This window comes from Nannobrachium achirus, assembly GCF_963921795.1.
Source record: "Nannobrachium achirus genome assembly, chromosome: 11".
Classification (NCBI taxonomy): Eukaryota; Metazoa; Chordata; class Actinopteri; order Myctophiformes; family Myctophidae; genus Nannobrachium; species Nannobrachium achirus.
In genome coordinates this window covers 52,614,239-52,633,064 of record NC_137820.1, presented here as the reverse complement: position 1 = coordinate 52,633,064, position 18,826 = coordinate 52,614,239, and the positions used below count along the sequence as shown (strand labels likewise).

The window sequence follows — 18,826 nt, the reverse complement described above, 5'->3', positions numbered from 1 at the left end:
CAGTATTGATATAGTAGGGTCATATGCAATCATACAGTATAGGCATATCATGCATGTCACCACCTGACAAATCTCCATTTCACATCTTATAGCCTACTATCTTTTCTAAATGCATACGTCTCGTGGTCCATCCATTCTGCCGTCCTTCAGTCTAATTAACCCTTAAGTTCTGTTCAGATTCACTACACCTTCGTTCTGTTCGGGTCATTTTGACCCGGGGGATATTTGGTTTAAAAAAAACAACACTAATATACATTTTAACTTAACAAATCATCATGATACATTGACTTTGACTCAATACCAAACAATTCATATGATATATATGGTCAATGTTTGCATTTCTGCTTTGCTATATCACATAAAACACAGATAGAGCTAGGCGTTTTTACTGATTTAGCTGAAATTCATGTAAAAAAAACTACTTTATTTAATACTGGGCAATATTGCTCATGCTTATGGGAAAAAATTAAAATCAGACAATATTTTTATGATTTTTTTTTTCTTTTTTCCAACATGCCCATTAATTGAATACTTGTGGTTCAAGAACAGGACATCATTCTCACATAGAGCTGAACACACATGTGAACACACATGAACGTCACATATGAATATACACTTAACAGCATGGTACCGTCTCGAAATTTGGTGTCTGGACTTAGACCACCATAGGGATGAGTTGCAATTGTTGAAGCCACGCCCCCCTCTTACTGTTGTTTCCACCCGCCCTGACGGTCGCTTCTCTCCCTTAGGGCGTCTTACTGGTAATAGTAGTAATAGTAGTAATAAAAGTAGTAATAGTGGTAGTAATAGTGTAATAGTAGTAGTAATAGTAGTAATAATAGTTGCAACCGTAGATCACAAGTTTAGTATGTGAACGGTCACAGCTTGTCCATATGTATGTATGTATCTCTGTCACGCCTGCCTGACACTGTGGGTCTATGGGTTTGTCACTCTGTGATGTCAGGGGAACCACTCCAACAGAACGGGTTTGCCGCTCTGGCTTCACGCTCTGGCTTCACTATGATGTCACAACTAACATAATCCCTTTTATGCCCATACAGTTCCCTGATGTCATTAATATTAAGCCCATATCTAACAGGACTTCATATGGGAATACCCATATATGGAGACCACATCGGCAACATACCACACTAACAAAATCCATTATGGCCAGACAGAAGGCCAAGACATCCCATATATGTGTGGCTGGTTCTACAGACAGGGATCTCCATGTATGGGCATAAAAACGATTAGTGTGACATCACAGTGAAGCCAGAGCGGCAAACACATTCTGTTAGAGTGGTTCCCCTGACATCACAGTGACATCAGAGCATGATGTCAGAGCGACAAACCCATAGAACCACAGTGTCAGGCATGACAGAGATACATACATACATACCTACAAGCTGTGACCGTTCACATACTAAACTTGCGACCTACGGTCACAACTATTATTACTAATATTACTACTATTACTACTAATACCACTACTATTACTACAACTATTACTACTACTATTACTACTATTACTACTACTATTACTACTATTATTACTACTATTACTACTATTACCAGTAAGACGCCCTAAGGGCGAGAAGCGACCGTCAGGGCGGGTGGAAACAACAGACTTGTAAGAGGGGGCGGGGCTTCAACAATTACAGCTCGTCCATATTGGCTGTCTAAGTCCAGACACCAAGTTTCGAGACGGTACGATGCTGCAAAATGGAGTTATGGATGTTTAAAGCCCAGCCAATAGGAGGAAAGAGGGGGCGGGGCTTCAACAATTGCAGCTCATCCCTATGGTGGTCTAAGTCCAGACACCAAGTTTCAAGACGGTACCATGCTGCGAACTGGATTTATGGCTGTTTAAAGCCCAGCCAATAGGAAGACAGGGGGGCGGGGCTTCAACAATTACAGCTCGTCCCTATTGGCCGGAACAAGTGCCAAGCCGTGTGAGCGTTTTAAAGTTGAAATCACGTTGCTACCCAAAAGTATGCCAGAGTTACGTGTGAGAGAAAAGTGTGACAGCAAAGTGTGACAGCTGCTGCATGCGTTTAGTAGACAGAGGGGGCGGGGCTTCAACAATTACAGCTTGTCCCTATTGGCAGAAAAAAGGCCCAAGTCGTGTGAGTGTTTTAAAGTTGAAATCACGTTGCTAGGCAAAAGTATGGCAGAGTTAAGTGTGAGAGCAAGTCGTTTATTGCAAAAACACATTGATTTTAATTGGGGTCATTTTTGACCCCACTCATGGAAGAGTGTAGGTATTGGTAGGTCATGCATCCAAGGGTTAATGTATACACTAGGACCCGAACAGCACTTAAGGGTTTAACAAAACATTGATATTCAGACACACATTGCAACTGCCATTTGTGATGTTTGAAAATGTAAACTGATGTAAAAGTGTCGTTTATAAAAGTAAGAAAGAAAGATAGTATGAGAGAAATAAGTTAGGCTAGGGTGACCATACGTCCTCTTTTGCCCGGACATGTCCTCTTTTAGGGGGCTGTCCGGCCGGTCCGGGGGGGTTTTATAAATTCCTTCAAATGTCCGGGGTTTCGCGCATATCACAGCACGGACATTTACAATGCACGTTCAATGGTTCTTTTGGAAACACACTGTGAGAGGCGCTAACCCCGGAATAGGCTACCCTGGGCCCTGGTCTTAAAATGACTTCTCATTGCCAACATATTATTTTATTTTATTTTCATGCAGCTCCAACATCTTAAGTAAGCTACTCGCCTCACTACTTTCAGTGGTGTTCTGCTTTTTGTACTTAAAGTAGGCCTACATTTTGATACCAATAGGCTACTTTTACTCAAGTAAATTTTGAATTGAATTGAATTGTCTTACTTGTAACAAGTATTACAAGTAACAAGTATTCCTACATTGCAGTATTGATACTTTTACTTAAATTTACTTACTTAAAGAACATTTTAGTACTTTTTCCACCCCTGCAAAATACCAAGTTTACCGGTCCAGGCGCATACCACATAGGCTCTCAGTGCCTGACAGCGTGTAGCTGGTTCGAGTCCCGAACCCGACTACCTTTTGCGTGTAACTCCCCATTTCTCTCCCCATTTCCTATCAGTAACAGGGGCGTCAATTGCGTATGGCAGGGGTATGCAGCTGCCATACCCTGGGTCCAGGGGTGAAAATAAAAGTTACGTTTAAATATAATGAATGTCTCTTTTTCTATCTGTGCTGATTATTATGTTGTTAAATTACAGTAAAATAACTACAAATGCAAAATGTAACAAAATGGTCACTTTATCAAGGTATCATAATTATATTCTCCACTGTATTCACCCATCTTGACAAAATGGTATATTCCCAAGTTCCGCAGATCAGCTGCACAGGTGCAATGCATTATTGTTAATTGTGGCACGTTTACCAACATGCCAAGTTTAGTTGCACTTGAACAACCATTCCAGGCTCAGCAGGCTGCCATATCCAGCCAAAGAAACCGTAGAAACAGGTAAAAAAAAATTACTTCTTAAAATAAATGTATCATGCCTGTTGCTAAGGTATGGCAACATGACTGGTGTCTTGGCGCGCGTGCAAGACACCAGTCATGTTGCCATACCTTGGCTTTTTCTGAACTGACGCCACTGGTCAGTAACTGTCCTGTCAATAAGGCACAAACTAAAAGCCCAAAAACTAAAAAAAATAAACAATAAAAAAACAACAACGAGTGCACTGTCACCCACTGTAGTATGGTCAAGTACTTAAAATGCACGTGCAACAGCTGGGCTGCAGCCTGCTCTCAACCAGATTCGCTCGTGATGTGGTATCAGTCAGTCATCGTAAACATGCTCAAACCAGTCAACCAGACGAACGCTTCCTATAAACCAACACTTGACACTAGAAATACAATAATAGCCGGGATTATTTTTTGTTTTACCCTATGTCGTGCAGCATCATCTGTCTGTCTGCGCTCAATCCGTCTAGATTTGGTGACATCGTTGGATCAGCAGGTGGCAGCGGGCTGGCAGCGACGCAGCGTCGCCTCTGACGGTCCCCTGACTCCTCTCTCAACTCCCTATACCCCGCCCACACCAGACCCATTGGATGATGATGATTATTAAACACTAGTACAACGGTGTCGCCTCTGAACACAGTGAAGATTTTTGGAGGTCAGCTCAACCCTTTAATAATAGGCCTATAATGAATCTGCTATCTGTCAAAGAAAAGGCCTACCTCTATTTTCTTCAGACCCGAATGTGCTGTTCCTATGGTAACGAGTTAAACGACTGAATAAGCCAAATCTATAGATTTTTGTTGTTGCTGTTTTGACTGTTTTCATGATCATGGTCATTACTGCGGGCTGGACAGAGGGAAAAAACTGTATATGACAGAGAGAGAGATGAACACAGAACAGGCAGGGGAGAGGGGACTTCTTCTAGTGCCACTGCCTGCTGAGTAAATTAATTTGACAGAACTATCAGTGTTATATAAAACAAATGTTCCTAACATTTAGCATCATCTCCACTAACTGTGAGGACCTGCAGGGGCCTGGGACCCCCTGTTGAGGAGGACCCATGGAATGGAATAGATGGGACTTTGCATAAAAGGGAATTAATCAATATTTGAGTGGACTTCAAAGCCCAGGAGGATGCTCTCCCTTTTCCACTACAGGGCCAAACCAGAACTAGAACCAGAACTTTACAGAACCAAGAACTTTCAAGAACCTGTGAATTTCCAAGTTCTGCTTACGTTTCCATATAACCAGACCTAACCTAACCAGGAGAGCAGCAGCACTGCTGGCCCCGCCCATAGGTTCCCAGAACTCTAGTACTAGGCCTACATCAAGAGCAGGACCTAAAAAAAGTTCCCAGAACAGTCTGAAACTGACTGTGCGCTTTGGAAACAAAACCAGAACAAAAAAAATAGGTTCAGGTTCTGGAAAGTTCTGGTTCCACCTCGTAGTGGAAAAGAGGCTTTAGTTGAGTCTGGCTAGCAGATACAGGGAGATGGCATAAAAAGGAAAGGTCAACGTTGACTAAACTTCTAATTAACTAGTAACCAGTGTGCATTCAGTAACACATGATCAGACACTCAAATGAAGTAATTACAGTATGCCTGATTTGAGACCTATTCCAGAGATTTCTCTGTAAAATACTGGCATCACAACAAAGGAGAAGAATATCTATTTTATAAATGTTTTCTTCTCATAAACACTAAATTTAATTGATTGAGACCTCCTTATTCAATACACAAGGAAAGATCTTCTAGTGTCCAACTTTGGTGAGCCTTTGCGAATTGGATAACCTCAGGTCTTCTGCTGCTCTAGCCCATCTGCCTGAAGGACCAATGTGATGTGCTTTCAGTGATGCTCAGTTGTAACCATGGAGATTATTTGAGTTATTGTTGCCTTTTTGTCAGCTCGCACAAAAAAAAGCATAATCACGTCTGCATCGAAAGAGCTGTGCAATTGTTGAAGCAGTAGGCTATCAACACTTCACGGCATGGTAATAATAATACAATTTACAAACAGTTTCTCCATAAAAACAAATGCTCAATTGCAACATTTTTTGAACAAACTCATCCATGAGACTATTTATTGAAGAGGTCAAGGGCTAGAACATCCAGTGGAATAATCTGGAAAATCTTCTTAAGCATGAGATGTTGGGGGTTGGGGTGTGTGAGCAGGGTGGTCCTAGTACTGCACTTCTAAGTGTAATTTCCCCCAACAACATTCACCTGTTTTGTGCTTACTGCACAAGCAATTCATTTTGACAGAATTGCTGTGAAAGCACTATAGGAAACTCTAGTGTTAAAGTTACCCAATAACTACCCAATCGATGCCCAAACTGAGAGACATGCACATACTTACATACAGGCTGGTGTGCAGATCTGCCATATGGCTGCCCTTTAAGCCATGTATGTGGCAGTTTCATAAATGCTTAATCTCAATATGGTGGTGCTGCTAACCTATAAACCTATAAATGCATCCCCAGACAGGGAATGTGTTAATAACCTACAGTATCTGAGTTGCCAGGGTAACTTATCTATGGCGTGTGTGCATGCGTGCGTGCGTGCGTGCGTGCGTGCGTGGACGCACATGTGCGAGCGTGTGCATGTGTGGCTATGGCTGAATAGACTGAAAATGCATTGTGCAGGGGACAGCTACAGAGAGATGTTTATTAAGATAAGGCTGTCCAGGGGCACCGATGGCCTTGTGGTAAAGTCCGTACCATATAGGCTCTGATGCAGCCTGACAGTGAGTAACGGCTTTGATTCCCTATAGCCCCTCCGGACCTTTGCTGCATGTCACACCTCGAACCTTTCTTCGTTTCATGTCAAATCTCCACTGTACTATCTATCAATAAAGGCAGAAAAGCCCCAAAAGTATATGTTTTGTTGACAAAAAAAGGGAAGGTTGTCCAGACTTAGTTGGTTGTCTTTCCATGCCATGCATAGTAAATAAATACATAAAAAAAAGAAAAAGTAAATTACTGACACATGAATGCATTAAAAGGCAGAGTCACTTACAGGTGAACAGCAGTAGGACTCAACTTGCAGGCATGCAGATGTGAGGAAGGTCCACCAAATCTTTGCACGCCTCCCAGCAAAGGTCGCCTGTCTCCTCCATCAACACCCCATCACCCCTTATAGACACTAAACAAGCTCTCTCACAAGAATGATGGATGCAGGGTTTGCTGTTCAACTTCATCCATTTCTTGACCAACTAATGTCACGCGAGCGCGCCACTTAACTCCGACTGCTCCATCTCAGGGATGGTAGAGAGCACGACCTCATCGAAACAGGATTAGCTATAAATAGTTGTGCATATCCTCTGGGAGCTGCAGCCGGTAGCGGCACGAGCTCAAGCCTTTGCCTGAGTGAGTGTACTATGGGTCTCTCTGGGCAGTAGGGTGCTAGTGGAGTACAACACGGAACTTGACCCCCTCCTCTCTGCCACCACCCCTCCCCCCTCCTGCTGTTGGGTTGGCCACTGCCAATAGGGCCTTACAGAGTTAGGTTTAGGCCAAAGAGGTTTAATAAATACTCATGGCTAGTGCTGTGAGCTCCCCACTGCCACCACCCCACTTCTGCCATCCCACACAGAGCTGCCTTTCCCCCAGACCCTCCCGTGGACTGAGACCATTCCCTCTCACATGGACAGAGTGGACATCGCAGTAGAGCACAGACCCCTACTGGGTGAGGCCTCTGCTCCTGGCCGTCATCTCAGCATGGCTGTGAGCGTGGCGCAAGATGAGGTGAAGTTGTGCGCATGCACACGTGCCACACATATAGACACTCTAACATGGTCAGTCCACACACGTACCGTATGCGCGCTGTCACGTGCATGAATGGCCGAAGTTGGAAGAGGATTAAACTCTCTCTCTCTCTCTCTCTCTCTCTCTCTCTCTCTCTCTCACACACACACACACACACACACACACACACACACACACACACACACACACACACACAGAAATACGGAAAGCAAACAGGCAGATTATAGCACATAGAGACAGCAGGATTAAGCACACATGCACACAAAAATATTTACACACACTCGCGTAACCAGACGATCAGAGATCTCTGCCTACTGATACGTCTGGTGACATTTAAATTCAATGTATGGACTAATAAAAAATAACTGCATTGCTGAACTAATGGAAAGCTTTTATGGTCCCTCATATATTTTGCTGATATGATTTGTTTTCAAAGCAGTGGGCAACACGCACGCACACAAGCACGTTTGTTTGTGTGTGTGTGTGTGTGTGTGTGTGTGTGTGTGTGTGTGTGTGTGTGTGTGTGTGTGTGTGTGTGTGTGTGTGTGTGTGTGTGAGAGTGTGTGTGAGTGTGTGTTTGTATATCCTGGTTGCGTGGTGGAAAAAGCTGAGCTGGAGCCTGCTGGTCCTGCAGTGTTGCTGCTGTTCCACTTGCCAGACAGTAGCAGCTGAAACAGTCCATGTTAGCGGAGTCTGGGGTCTTGAAAACCCATATGGGCTTCACTGACACACAGTCCATTACAGCTCCGGCTCAGGATATACAATGGACTGTGTGTCAGTGAAACCCATAGGGTTTTCAAGACCCCAGACATCGAAAATAGACGACTTCCAAGCTCACAACGCGGCGCGTTGTGAGCTTGGAGGTCGGCTATTTTCGTTGCGTGATACCAAACTGAACTAAGCATAATCAACAAGGAGGACAATGCTTTCAATATGAGATGCTGCATTCAAGCTCAGGAGAGTCTGGACAATTCCCTTTAACGCTGCCTTCGGGTTCTTTCACCATAGTAAAAAACTGCATTCATGGTCTGGAGAGGGCACTTTTTACAGGCGGATAAAAGCCGGGGCTCAAGCCCCCTTTGATGTCTATGTGTGCACGTGCCTGGATAAAGGTATGCCGATGATGACATCATCCTTTTCCCATTGGTATGATAGTCTACCACTGACCCAAAACAAAAGATGAGATAACATGACATTATGCTTGTGGCATTACAAACAGCGCCAATGGTGAATCACTGAGGCGTGCTGAGAATTGTATGATCGCTTTCCTGGATTACCATTCTCCTGCAGGCTACAGGTCACTTTCAGTGCCCTATTTCAGTAAAAGCAGAAAATATTTCATCTGAACCCAGGACTGAATGGAATTTAACTGAGTTTTGGGGCAGTACGTTTTTTTTGTATGCACAACACCACGCACACATTTTCTCAGTGATGATGCTAAATACTTTTAAGGACAATGGGCACAATGGGCACAGATGAGCACCATGGGATTGGTAGACTGAATACCGGTAGTTTGAATGGAATCATGTAAAGCCACAACTTAGCAAAACACTGACATCCTTGATTCAGAGGTCTCCTGGAGTGATGCTTAGAGATCAGCTGTCACATACCATCCTTATTGACCACTTAAATCCTATATATTTTGTTGACAGGAGTCCCCCATCAGTCTGTACTTGTCCCCTCCTTTTTTCCTTCTACACCAAATCTCTTCGCCCAAAATAACTATAAAGCTCACAATGTGTCACACAGGGGTTATGAGCTTGTAGATCTGCTATTTTCACAGAATATTCACCTATTTTTGCAGAATGCTCACTTATTAATACATGCCCAGGGACACTAAGGTTCATGTGCATGCTTAACATGTATTTTAAAGTGGGGAAATTGCAAACGTGAGCAGACAGGATCTCCCTATGAATGCATTTTTAAGTGGAAATTACTTCTAGCAAAGACAAGGACTTTTATTTAGTTTTTCTTACATAAATGTTATCATGTGTGCATCTTCTATTCTATTTGATGTGCAAAATGTTAAATATAATTATAATACATTCATTAAAAAAGTGAAACTATAATTAATACAAAACCCAAAACGTAAGAAATCCACATAATGAAAAACTAAATGCATAAAGTAGTAAACTTAAAAAAATAAAAAAAGGAACAGGGCCTGACAACTGCATGGTCAACAAGTTTATACAATATTAGACAATGGCCATAATGGGACACTTGGAGATGTAGTACTTTATATTTGGGTTGCATACATATTTTTCAAAATTATTCAGCATTACCACTGTAATCGATATGAGGATAACATAGCCTTGACTCCTACAAACGTTTACTAGAGAAACAAAGATCCAAAAACAGAAGTCATGTTCTGTATGAACCATTGTGCAATTTACCTCATTAACATTTTATACTGGAGAGCCCTTCAGTGAAATGCCAAACTCCCATCAGGTGACAGGGGAACAGTATCACCTTTCTACTTTTACACGCTCTAGCTGTTAGAAGACAAAATAGAGTTAATTAGTAGAGTTTAATAATCCATGGCAGTCGTTGTTTGAATACCACACCTGTTTCAGCATTGCCCATACCCTTTATTTTCAGAAGATAACTTATAATTGTGTGTACCCAGTTCAATCAACTTCCTTGAGGCTATCTGTCATTTCTGCTATGAGAACTGACTGTAAGTGTTTCCTCGTTATTTGTCATTTAAAGGGTATGGGAAATAGTTATGGAAACTGTTACTGTTTGACGCGGTACACAGTATCTCTAAAGTCATGTCATCAACATGGATCTGTCCCATTTCCCATATTCCCTCCTGATTGGCTACCATTGCCCGATTTAGGGAGTCTTACTGGTCATATTCTTCTTTCTTATGGTACCTAGAAATGTGAATAGTTAAATGATAATTACAGTAGACAAACTTATTTTATAATCTATTTGTGTGAGTGTGTGTGTGCGTGTGTGTGTGCGTGTGTGCGCGCGCGCGTGTGTGTGTGTGCGCGCGTGTGTGTGTGCGTGCGTGTGTGTGCATGTGTGTTTGTGCATGCGTGTGCGTGTGCATGCGCGTGCGTGTGTATGTGTGTGTGCGTGTGCGTGTGTGCATGTGTGTGTGTGTGTGTAGTAGCCTAGTACCATCCTGATAAAGATGTTACTGTAATTCGCATTGCTTCATAATAGTTTATTAATGGTAAGCTAAATAAATAATACTCAACAGTATCCAGCCTCACAGTACGCTATTGTTTCATAAACAAAAATACAAATATCACCTCGGCAGTTACAACTGCAGAGGTGACAGTAAACAATTAAAGTCTTGTCTCAGCCTATAGTATTCACACTGATGCACAACAAGTTGGCAGAAGTTCTGAATCATTGATGAAATGTGTAATAGAATCCACCTTTGATAATTTATTCATTTACAAAATTCATATGCATTAACATGATTTTGTGCTTGTCTGTAGTAGGGCAGTAGGCCTACAGTAGGCTATGCTATAATGTCTTGTGTGGTATGGAATGGATATCTCTCCCACAAGATGGCACTGACTGTTAACTTGTTGGATAACTTTCGCCATACAGTAGGAATAGGAAGAAGCAGATGAATATGATGATAATTGGCTGGCTACTATATTTTATTTTTAGAGTCAAAATAAGAATGGAATTCTAAATAAAAGTAATCTCATTGCACCAAATCAATGAAAACGGTATTAACAGTTTGCAAATAGATTATCAGTAGCTAGATTATACAATGATGCTAAAAGGATAACACCCATTGTGGTCCTGTGTAGGACCTATTCATTCATCAAAAGTACAAAAGTAATGGCAGATCTACGAGCTTGTAGATCAACTATTTTCAAAACAGCCATGGTGTATAAAATAGGGCTAAAGTGGTTTATGTATGTTTTATAATATTACAATTTATACCTGCAAAGTAGTAACTAAAGTGTTCAAATAATTGTAGTGGAGTAAAGGGTAGCTATTTGGATCCAAAAGGAGTAGAAGTAAAAGTATTAGAAATCGGAAGTGGAACAAGGCTTAGGCTACTCAAGTGAAGTAGGCTACAAATACCGGTAGCCTACCTCAAAAGTGTATACTTAAAGGACGACTTTGCCACTTTTCAACCTATCTTCATATAGTATAATAGGCCTTCACTAATGTTCATAAATAAAATAGCACAATTCTTTTCTACTCGGTCCAACATCATCGTTTGACAGATTATTTTTTTAAAACAATATTTTTGAAAAGATATTTAGATTTTTATTATTGCAGGAACAATGGCTTCCACTTTAACATTGCAACTGTTCAGGAATAGGGGTTGAGGACTGGGCGTGGCCTTGCAAAAATCGGCCACTTCCGCCCGCCATGTTCGTTGCTATCTTTCTTGTGAGACTCTTGGATAAAAGGAAGCGATGACCTGAGAACAGCATTGACAGTTCGCTGGTTGTAGATAAGATGGATTGGTCAATGCAAGTGTACTCTATTACAAGTCGAAGTCGAAGTCCAGTAGGCCTATTCAAAATTTACATGAGTAAAAGTATAAAAGTATTGGTAATGGTATCAAAATGTACTTAAAGTACCAACAGTAAAAGTAGGCCTACTCATTGTGCAGAATGTCCCTTTCAAGTTATCAAAACATCTTTTGAAAATAGCATGGATCTAACATTGTAAGCTTGTAGATCGTCTATTTTCAAATGGTCAAAATATATGTATATATGCTGAAGTGGTTAATGATGTTTTGTAATAATAATCAAAAGTATAGTAGGCCTAGCATTACTAACTAAAGTTTTGAAATAAATGCAGTGGAGTAAAAGCAGGCCTACAATATTTGGATCAGAGATGTAGTGGAGAAGAAGTAAAAATATTGGCAAAGTAGGCCTACATATAACTCAAAAGTGTAGGCCTACTTAAGTACAGTACTTAAGTAAATATACTTAATTACTTTACACCACATAGCGTGCCTACAGCCAGTTATTGGGCCACTGCCAAGACCACTTGCAATTTGACCCGGCCATTACTTGGTCAATTTTCATTAAAAAATTAAAATTTAAACGTGTCCATATTCACTGGAATGTCTGCTTTCATTTGCTGGTGCTCATTATTGTCTCCCAATAAAAAGATATCACGCTAAAATCGCGACTTCGGCTGTCCATGCATGAGCGCAGAAAGAGCACAAGCAGATCAGAACAGCCATCACATTCATCCGTTGCTTTGGAAATAAAGATCGGTTTATAATAATATAACATTCCCTATAAACAGTAAAATGTGTGTGATCGTTATGTTGATCAAATTTGGTTTTATTGAAATGCAATCAAAGCCTAGAGCAATTGAAGTAAAAGTATCGTTGTAGAACTAGTACAGACTGATCTTGATGCATCCAAGACCTAGCAATGGCAATGGCCGCCAAAGTGGGCGGAGTTAAGCCCCGAATCTTGCGGTGATGTCATAACCGACAGTCCCTATAGAAAGCCTGCATTGATTCCCCATCGATGATAGGTTTCTGACCTGCCCACAGACCTCCTCCGAGACACAGTCCAAGTAGGAAAAAAATATGCTATTTTATCATGAACATTATTGAGGACCAATTATATGAAGATGGGTTGAAAATTTGTGAAATCGTCCTAAGTACAGCCTACTAAACAATCCTGTATAATTTGCAAAAAACGCCTATACACAGCATACCCAAAGTAAACGAAAGTAGACTATTTCTTTTGAACCATTTGGAGTAGGCCTAATGCATGGGCATATGGTCAAATTTTGAAGGAAACTAATCACTCTGTGTGCAACTGATATTTGCAAGTTTGAGTTGAGCTTACTGGAATAGAAGATGTCAGGACCGTTAACAGGTTAAGTAAATGTAATTAGTTACCACTGGCACTGTTACAGACACAAGGTTATTGTTGAGGTTTGTTTAATGGCATATTACAAATGCTTGACAAGCATTTGTACAAGCATTGCTTGTACAGTAGGTGGCAGCATGCACCTTTACGTTGTTTGCTATCCGCTAATAAACTGAGAGAAGAAGACAAGAAAGGAAGTTGTTGGAACGTCAACAACCAATATGGCGGACTACCGAGGTAGTTCTTCTGACACGTATTTAGTTTTAAATATTCTAAAATATTATCCTCTTTCATTCAACCAAGTCAAATTTTGTAATTTGCTCAAGTTGGCGAAATAACCAACAAGCTTATGCTTACGAGATCTGGGTGTAAAAATAGCAATTTGTACATAACGTTATCGAAAATAAGTTTCTGGGTTTAGAGACAACTAACTCTAGTCAACAGTAGAATCCATGTCACCTTGTATTCCTAACAGCCTTTTCAGTTATTAATGTATCATATGTTTTCCATGATGGGGGTGGGTCAGGTATGTACAGTAATATTATGTGACATAGCCTACTTTCTACTCTGGCTTTTTGCAGGTCATGGCGCTGTGGACGATATGTTGGATGGCGAAAATAAGCTTATGGCTGAAAATTTGGCAAACAAAGTCTCCAGATTGAAATCGGTATGTGTTATCATATTCATACGCCTGGCTTACTGTTTTGAATTAAATGATGTTAATATCAAAGAAATACACGATTACAGAGAGCATTATTATTTTATGATTGGGCTTATTGCTGTGATGTTGTTTTAATAATGTTAACTGGTAAACATCTGATTCCATATGCTATGGAAAGTTTCACATTAGACCAGGAAAACTGTGATATGTCAATACATTTTAAGTTCATGAGTTTGTGTATGCTGTAGATGAAATTGATGTCTATTATTATTATTGATATTTGTATTTCTTAATCTTAGCTTGCCTATGACATCGATAAGGAAGCAGAGGACCAGAACATATATCTGGATAATATGGTAAGAGTATATGGCCTACACTACAGTACAGTACATCCACTACACATGTCTATTCTTTATTAGTGACTGTTTGATCATTCTGTGTGTCAGTTTACTCTATAGATAGGCTGTACTAGATATTGTCTAATATTCAAGAACTAAACATCATCATCTTAAAATCCCCAAAGCACATCATAAAAATGAACGAAAACTAAAAACAAACAAACCCCTAACTTACTTCATAATGAGATTTCATTGTTACCCTGGGATGCACCATCTGCAGTGTTTGTTCCTAAACGTACTGTAGAGTCAAACTGCTGTTCTTTAACTGCTGTGCTGCCTCTGCCTAATCACACATGCACGCTCGCACGCACGCACGCACGCACACACACACACACACATTTTAACCATTTATTTATATCCACATAAGAGAGAAACATACAGGGACACAAATACTATTGGTGCAGCAAGAGTACATTCACAAAATCATGGAATATATTTTCGTGATACAATGGGCATGTCACTCAGTAATCTATGAGTACAAGTAACAGCGTCTCCGCCATATGTGGCGGCTGCCAATTATGGCAGACACAGCACAATACTTTGCCAGCCCTTTTGCCTCCTTTTTGGGCATACCAAGTTGTTGAAGACCTCTAACAACCAGCCTGTGGGTATGTCCTAGGCTGCCAAATATGAAGACAAATAGTTATCACAGAGATGGAACATGGATGAAGTCACACAGGAATGTTTGTATACATTCTCACTGTAGGTGCATGATATTTCGATATGTCCTTTGCTATGAGTTCCACTATTCTATCATGGCGTGCTATGTACATCCCTTTGTATGCAAAACAGCCATTCAAGATGTGTGACAGTGTTTCAGTGATCTGTTCTGTGGTGTGATGCAAGCAATGAGGAGCCTGAGTGCCGGGTAACAAGATGGAAAGATTGAGTCTAGTGGGGAGGACCTCTCTCTCTCTCTCTCTCACACACACACACACACACACACACACACACACACACACACACACACACACACACACACACACACACACACACACACACACGCGCACACACACACAGAGAGTTGTTTTTTGTGTTTCTGTAAGGTGGATTGACTATGGAGACGAAATGTTATTGTATAAAATTGTGATGCATGCCTATCCCTCTTATTTCTGTGTTTAAGGACTCCAATTTCCTAAGTGCAACTGGACTTTTGACTGGCAGTGTTAAGAGATTCACCGGCATGGTGCGCTCCAGCCGGGACAACCGCAAGATACTGTGCTACGTTTCAGTTGGGCTTGTAGTGACCTTTTTTCTGCTCTACTATATGGTTTCTAGACTCCAGAGCTGATCAGGATGACGACAAATAACCTGAACCTAATTCTCATTTAGCCAGTGGCCAATTATGGCTTTACCAAAATGGCACTTTTCTAATTAGTCATCTGGCATGGAAGTTTACTATTAATAGTTCAGGTTTACTTGTGATGGGATAATATTATAACACAGCGATTCTCAACCTGTGGGCCCCATTAGGATTTTATTGATAATATAATATTAATATAAGAAATATATACAAAAGGGTTAGGTTTAGGTCATAGCATTTCCCTTTAAAAAATAAATGTCATTGTGATAGCGGCAAAATGCACTCCAAAAGGCTGCTGTGTTAAGTGGTCAGGCGGTTTGGCCCGCAAAGGGTTTCGAGAGAGTTTCAAGTGATTCTTGATCAAGAACAGGTTGAGAACTGCTGTTATAACATATCTGTTGCATTCCTCTGTGATGTAGCTCACCCAGTGGGACAATGGTTAATTTTTGTACATGCAACTTACATCTCAGTTCTATGAGAGCAGTATATATAAATATATATTATATGTGTATTAAAGTTATCAATACAATAAAGGACCTAACTAAGGAAAAGGGAAAACGTTGAGGAATTCTGTAGTAGAAAATTCTACAGATACAAATATTTAAATTTTAGTTTAGAGTTATTTGACAAGTGCCACTGATTGTGACTGAGTTCTCAAGGTGTGGTAATGATATGTTGTCAGATTTTGCTAGATAATGTAAGATTTGTATTTAGGATATTGACTCAGAAGGGGGTTAATCAGACAATCCATTATTTAGGGGATAAAATAACAAACAATATGTTAGACACTGCCTCTGGCTAGTGCAGCCAGGACCAAGTTAACTGTGTTCTAAACTCTGACTACCTGTGAAGGGCCTAAATTGCACATTGTCACTTTCGGGCAGACACTTTTTATGTACAAAAGAGCGTTACTTTTCAGGAAATAGGAAAAAGAACCCCAATGGATCCAGTGTAGTTAATAGTCACAAGCTAACATTTCATTTGTTAAATATATAAAACCCACTGACAGACTTGACCACTTTCAACCTGGTGTCTCTGTTTTGGGCATGTCGTCATATGTGAAACCTTCCAAAAATGTTCAAAAATAATTAAACAATTTATTTTTGGCTGACAATGTCATAATGAAAAAGTATTAAATGTAGGGTAAGTGATAAATAGCTCTATATATTCTGATAGTACTCATTGCTATAGCCTATAGGAGCTTAATTTCCCCCAGAAATAAAATATCTATTATTTTAAGCCTAGAATCAGTAAAATTAGGTAAAATGAATGGCAGATTTTTTTATTGGCACCAGAAAAACCACACCCACTGCTATTCCCTGTATGGAGTGTTTGTTTAGTAACAGGATCCTCCCTGTCTCTCCAGTTTTTTGGTAAACACACATTTGCAGGTTGGGATACCACTTTTATCCAATCAGGAGAGAGAACTCACCCAGGATACAGGATAAACATGTGATATTGGAAGTGATGATGCAAAGAAATGAGCAGACAAAATTCCAACTGTAACTAACACAATATCCTGATTCCTGACAGTGACGATATGTGTGGTAACCGTCCTAATTGATTACAGTGCATACATGTATTTCATTTTTAGATTAAATGTTTTACATTCAATATTTTACTTCATTAAAACGGTTTAAAAAGGTTATTGTTGCTGTTATTCATCTCCCATTCATTCACCTTTACAATACGTCCGGTAGGCCTATCTCTTTCAGTTGACAACAATTTACTTGGCACATGTCATATTATGTAGCATACTCAAGTCTGGCATACTTCCACATTATCTGATGGTGGCTGCAGAACATGGTCAATAGATTGAGCACATTAAATGAGGTTTAAGTTTTGTATTAAATATGTATTAAAATGAGTTTAAAAAAAATATCCTGTGATCTTATTTAATCCCTACATTTTGTTATATATATTTATATAGCTCCTGTAGTGGCTTATTTGGCAAAAGGCTTTCAAAACATTTTTGACCGTTGTGTCGCTTCGTACTGTGTCGTGTTCGTTCGGTAATTTCCGGCACATCTCTCACTCTTTCCTGTTCATGAAAACAAACGTTGGACGCCATTTCACCGCGGTTGCGCTTGCAAGTGTATTTATAATAACCTGAAAAGCTAATCCTCATGTCTACATGAGTTACAGATGTAAAGGCGTTGCAAAGATAAGCCTTTCTTGCAACCATTTATTATACCGTGCAATCGGCAGGGTACCTTGCCGGACCGATTACACCTCGGTTAGATTCGGCTTAAATCGTTAGCGGTAGGAAGAATGGACGAAACAGACGCTGCTGTGGGCTCGGCGGTGGAGGGGGTGGGTTCAGATACCGAGTCGGAGGCCGAAGCCACCACGATGACGGTCATGGGAGAGCCGGGGAGCATCGAGTCCCTGCCGAACTCTGACGATGCCGAGGAGGCAGCGTTTGCAGGCAAGGCTGACTAGGATTATGTGCATACACATACATTCCCAACAAAAGCCAAATGATGTATTCAAAATTGCGGTACACACATTGATATATACAGACATAGACTTGTTTGCATTGATAGCTACATATTAGCCAGCGTCTGAGCCATTTGCTAGACAAGCGTGAGACTCACCGATGGTGGAAATTATTTTCTTAATTATTAAAAGTAGCCTATCAATACTGCAATATAAAAAATACTCTGTTACAAGTACGGAATTCAAAATGCTTTTGAGTAAAAGTACAAAAGTATTGGCATCAGAATGTACTCAAAGTACCAAAAGTAAAAGTACTCAATATGCAGAATGTCCCATTTCAACTTTTCAAATGTATAAAAAATATATTTTGAAAATAGCTGATTGACAAGCTCACAATGCGTGCTTATTATACATTATGAGCTTGTGTAGATCAGCTATTTTCAAATGGCCGAAAGTGCAGAGGGTGAAGTGGTTTATGTATGTTCTTTTTTTTAAATATCTAAAGTATTAGTAAATAATGGCGAACAATTGTAGTGGAGTAAAAGTACAATATTTGCCTCTGAGATGTAGTGGAGTAGAAGTAAAAGAACTGGAAATTGGAAATACTCAAGTAAAGTACAAATACCTCAACATTGTACTTAAGTACACAGTCCTTGAGTAAATGTACTTAGTTACTTTCCACCACCTGAGACTGAGCTTGCCTTTAACACACAGTTGTATTGCATAAAGGTAGAGATAACAATAACATACAATTCAATTCAATTCAAGGGAGCTTTATTGGCATGAGAAAACATATGTTTACATTGCCAAAGCAAGTGTCACAAATAAAATAAAAACAGTTGAAAATGGGGAACATATATACATTGGTAGGGGGTACAGCATTGTGTAAACAGAGCTATGTCGCATTGTGACATTTTATATATATATACAGGGTATAAAGCTTTTGGAACAAATAA

The 18,826-nt window shown here is 40.3% G+C and overlaps 2 protein-coding genes across 2 annotated transcripts in view; both read left to right on the top strand.

Annotated features, from left to right (window-relative positions):
* The first annotated feature begins 13,278 nt into the window (after positions 1 to 13,278).
* Positions 13,279 to 17,228, top strand: bet1l (Bet1 golgi vesicular membrane trafficking protein-like). The gene is made up of 4 exons (XM_080736554.1): positions 13,279 to 13,306; positions 13,651 to 13,736; positions 14,030 to 14,086; positions 15,252 to 17,228. The coding sequence occupies exons 1-4, from the start codon at positions 13,291 to 13,293 to the stop codon at positions 15,417 to 15,419; spliced, it is 327 nt and encodes a 108-aa protein (XP_080592680.1). The 5' UTR covers positions 13,279 to 13,290; the 3' UTR covers positions 15,420 to 17,228.
* A 474-nt stretch (positions 17,229 to 17,702) lies between these two features.
* Positions 17,703 to 18,826, top strand: part of deaf1 (DEAF1 transcription factor) — a gene marked incomplete at its 5' end in the record, with an annotated part of 41,455 nt that continues 40,331 nt past the window's right edge. Inside the window, one exon of the mRNA XM_080737173.1 lies at positions 17,703 to 17,859. Within this exon, the coding sequence (XP_080593299.1) occupies positions 17,703 to 17,859 (157 nt within the window). The remainder of the gene's footprint in view (positions 17,860 to 18,826) is intronic.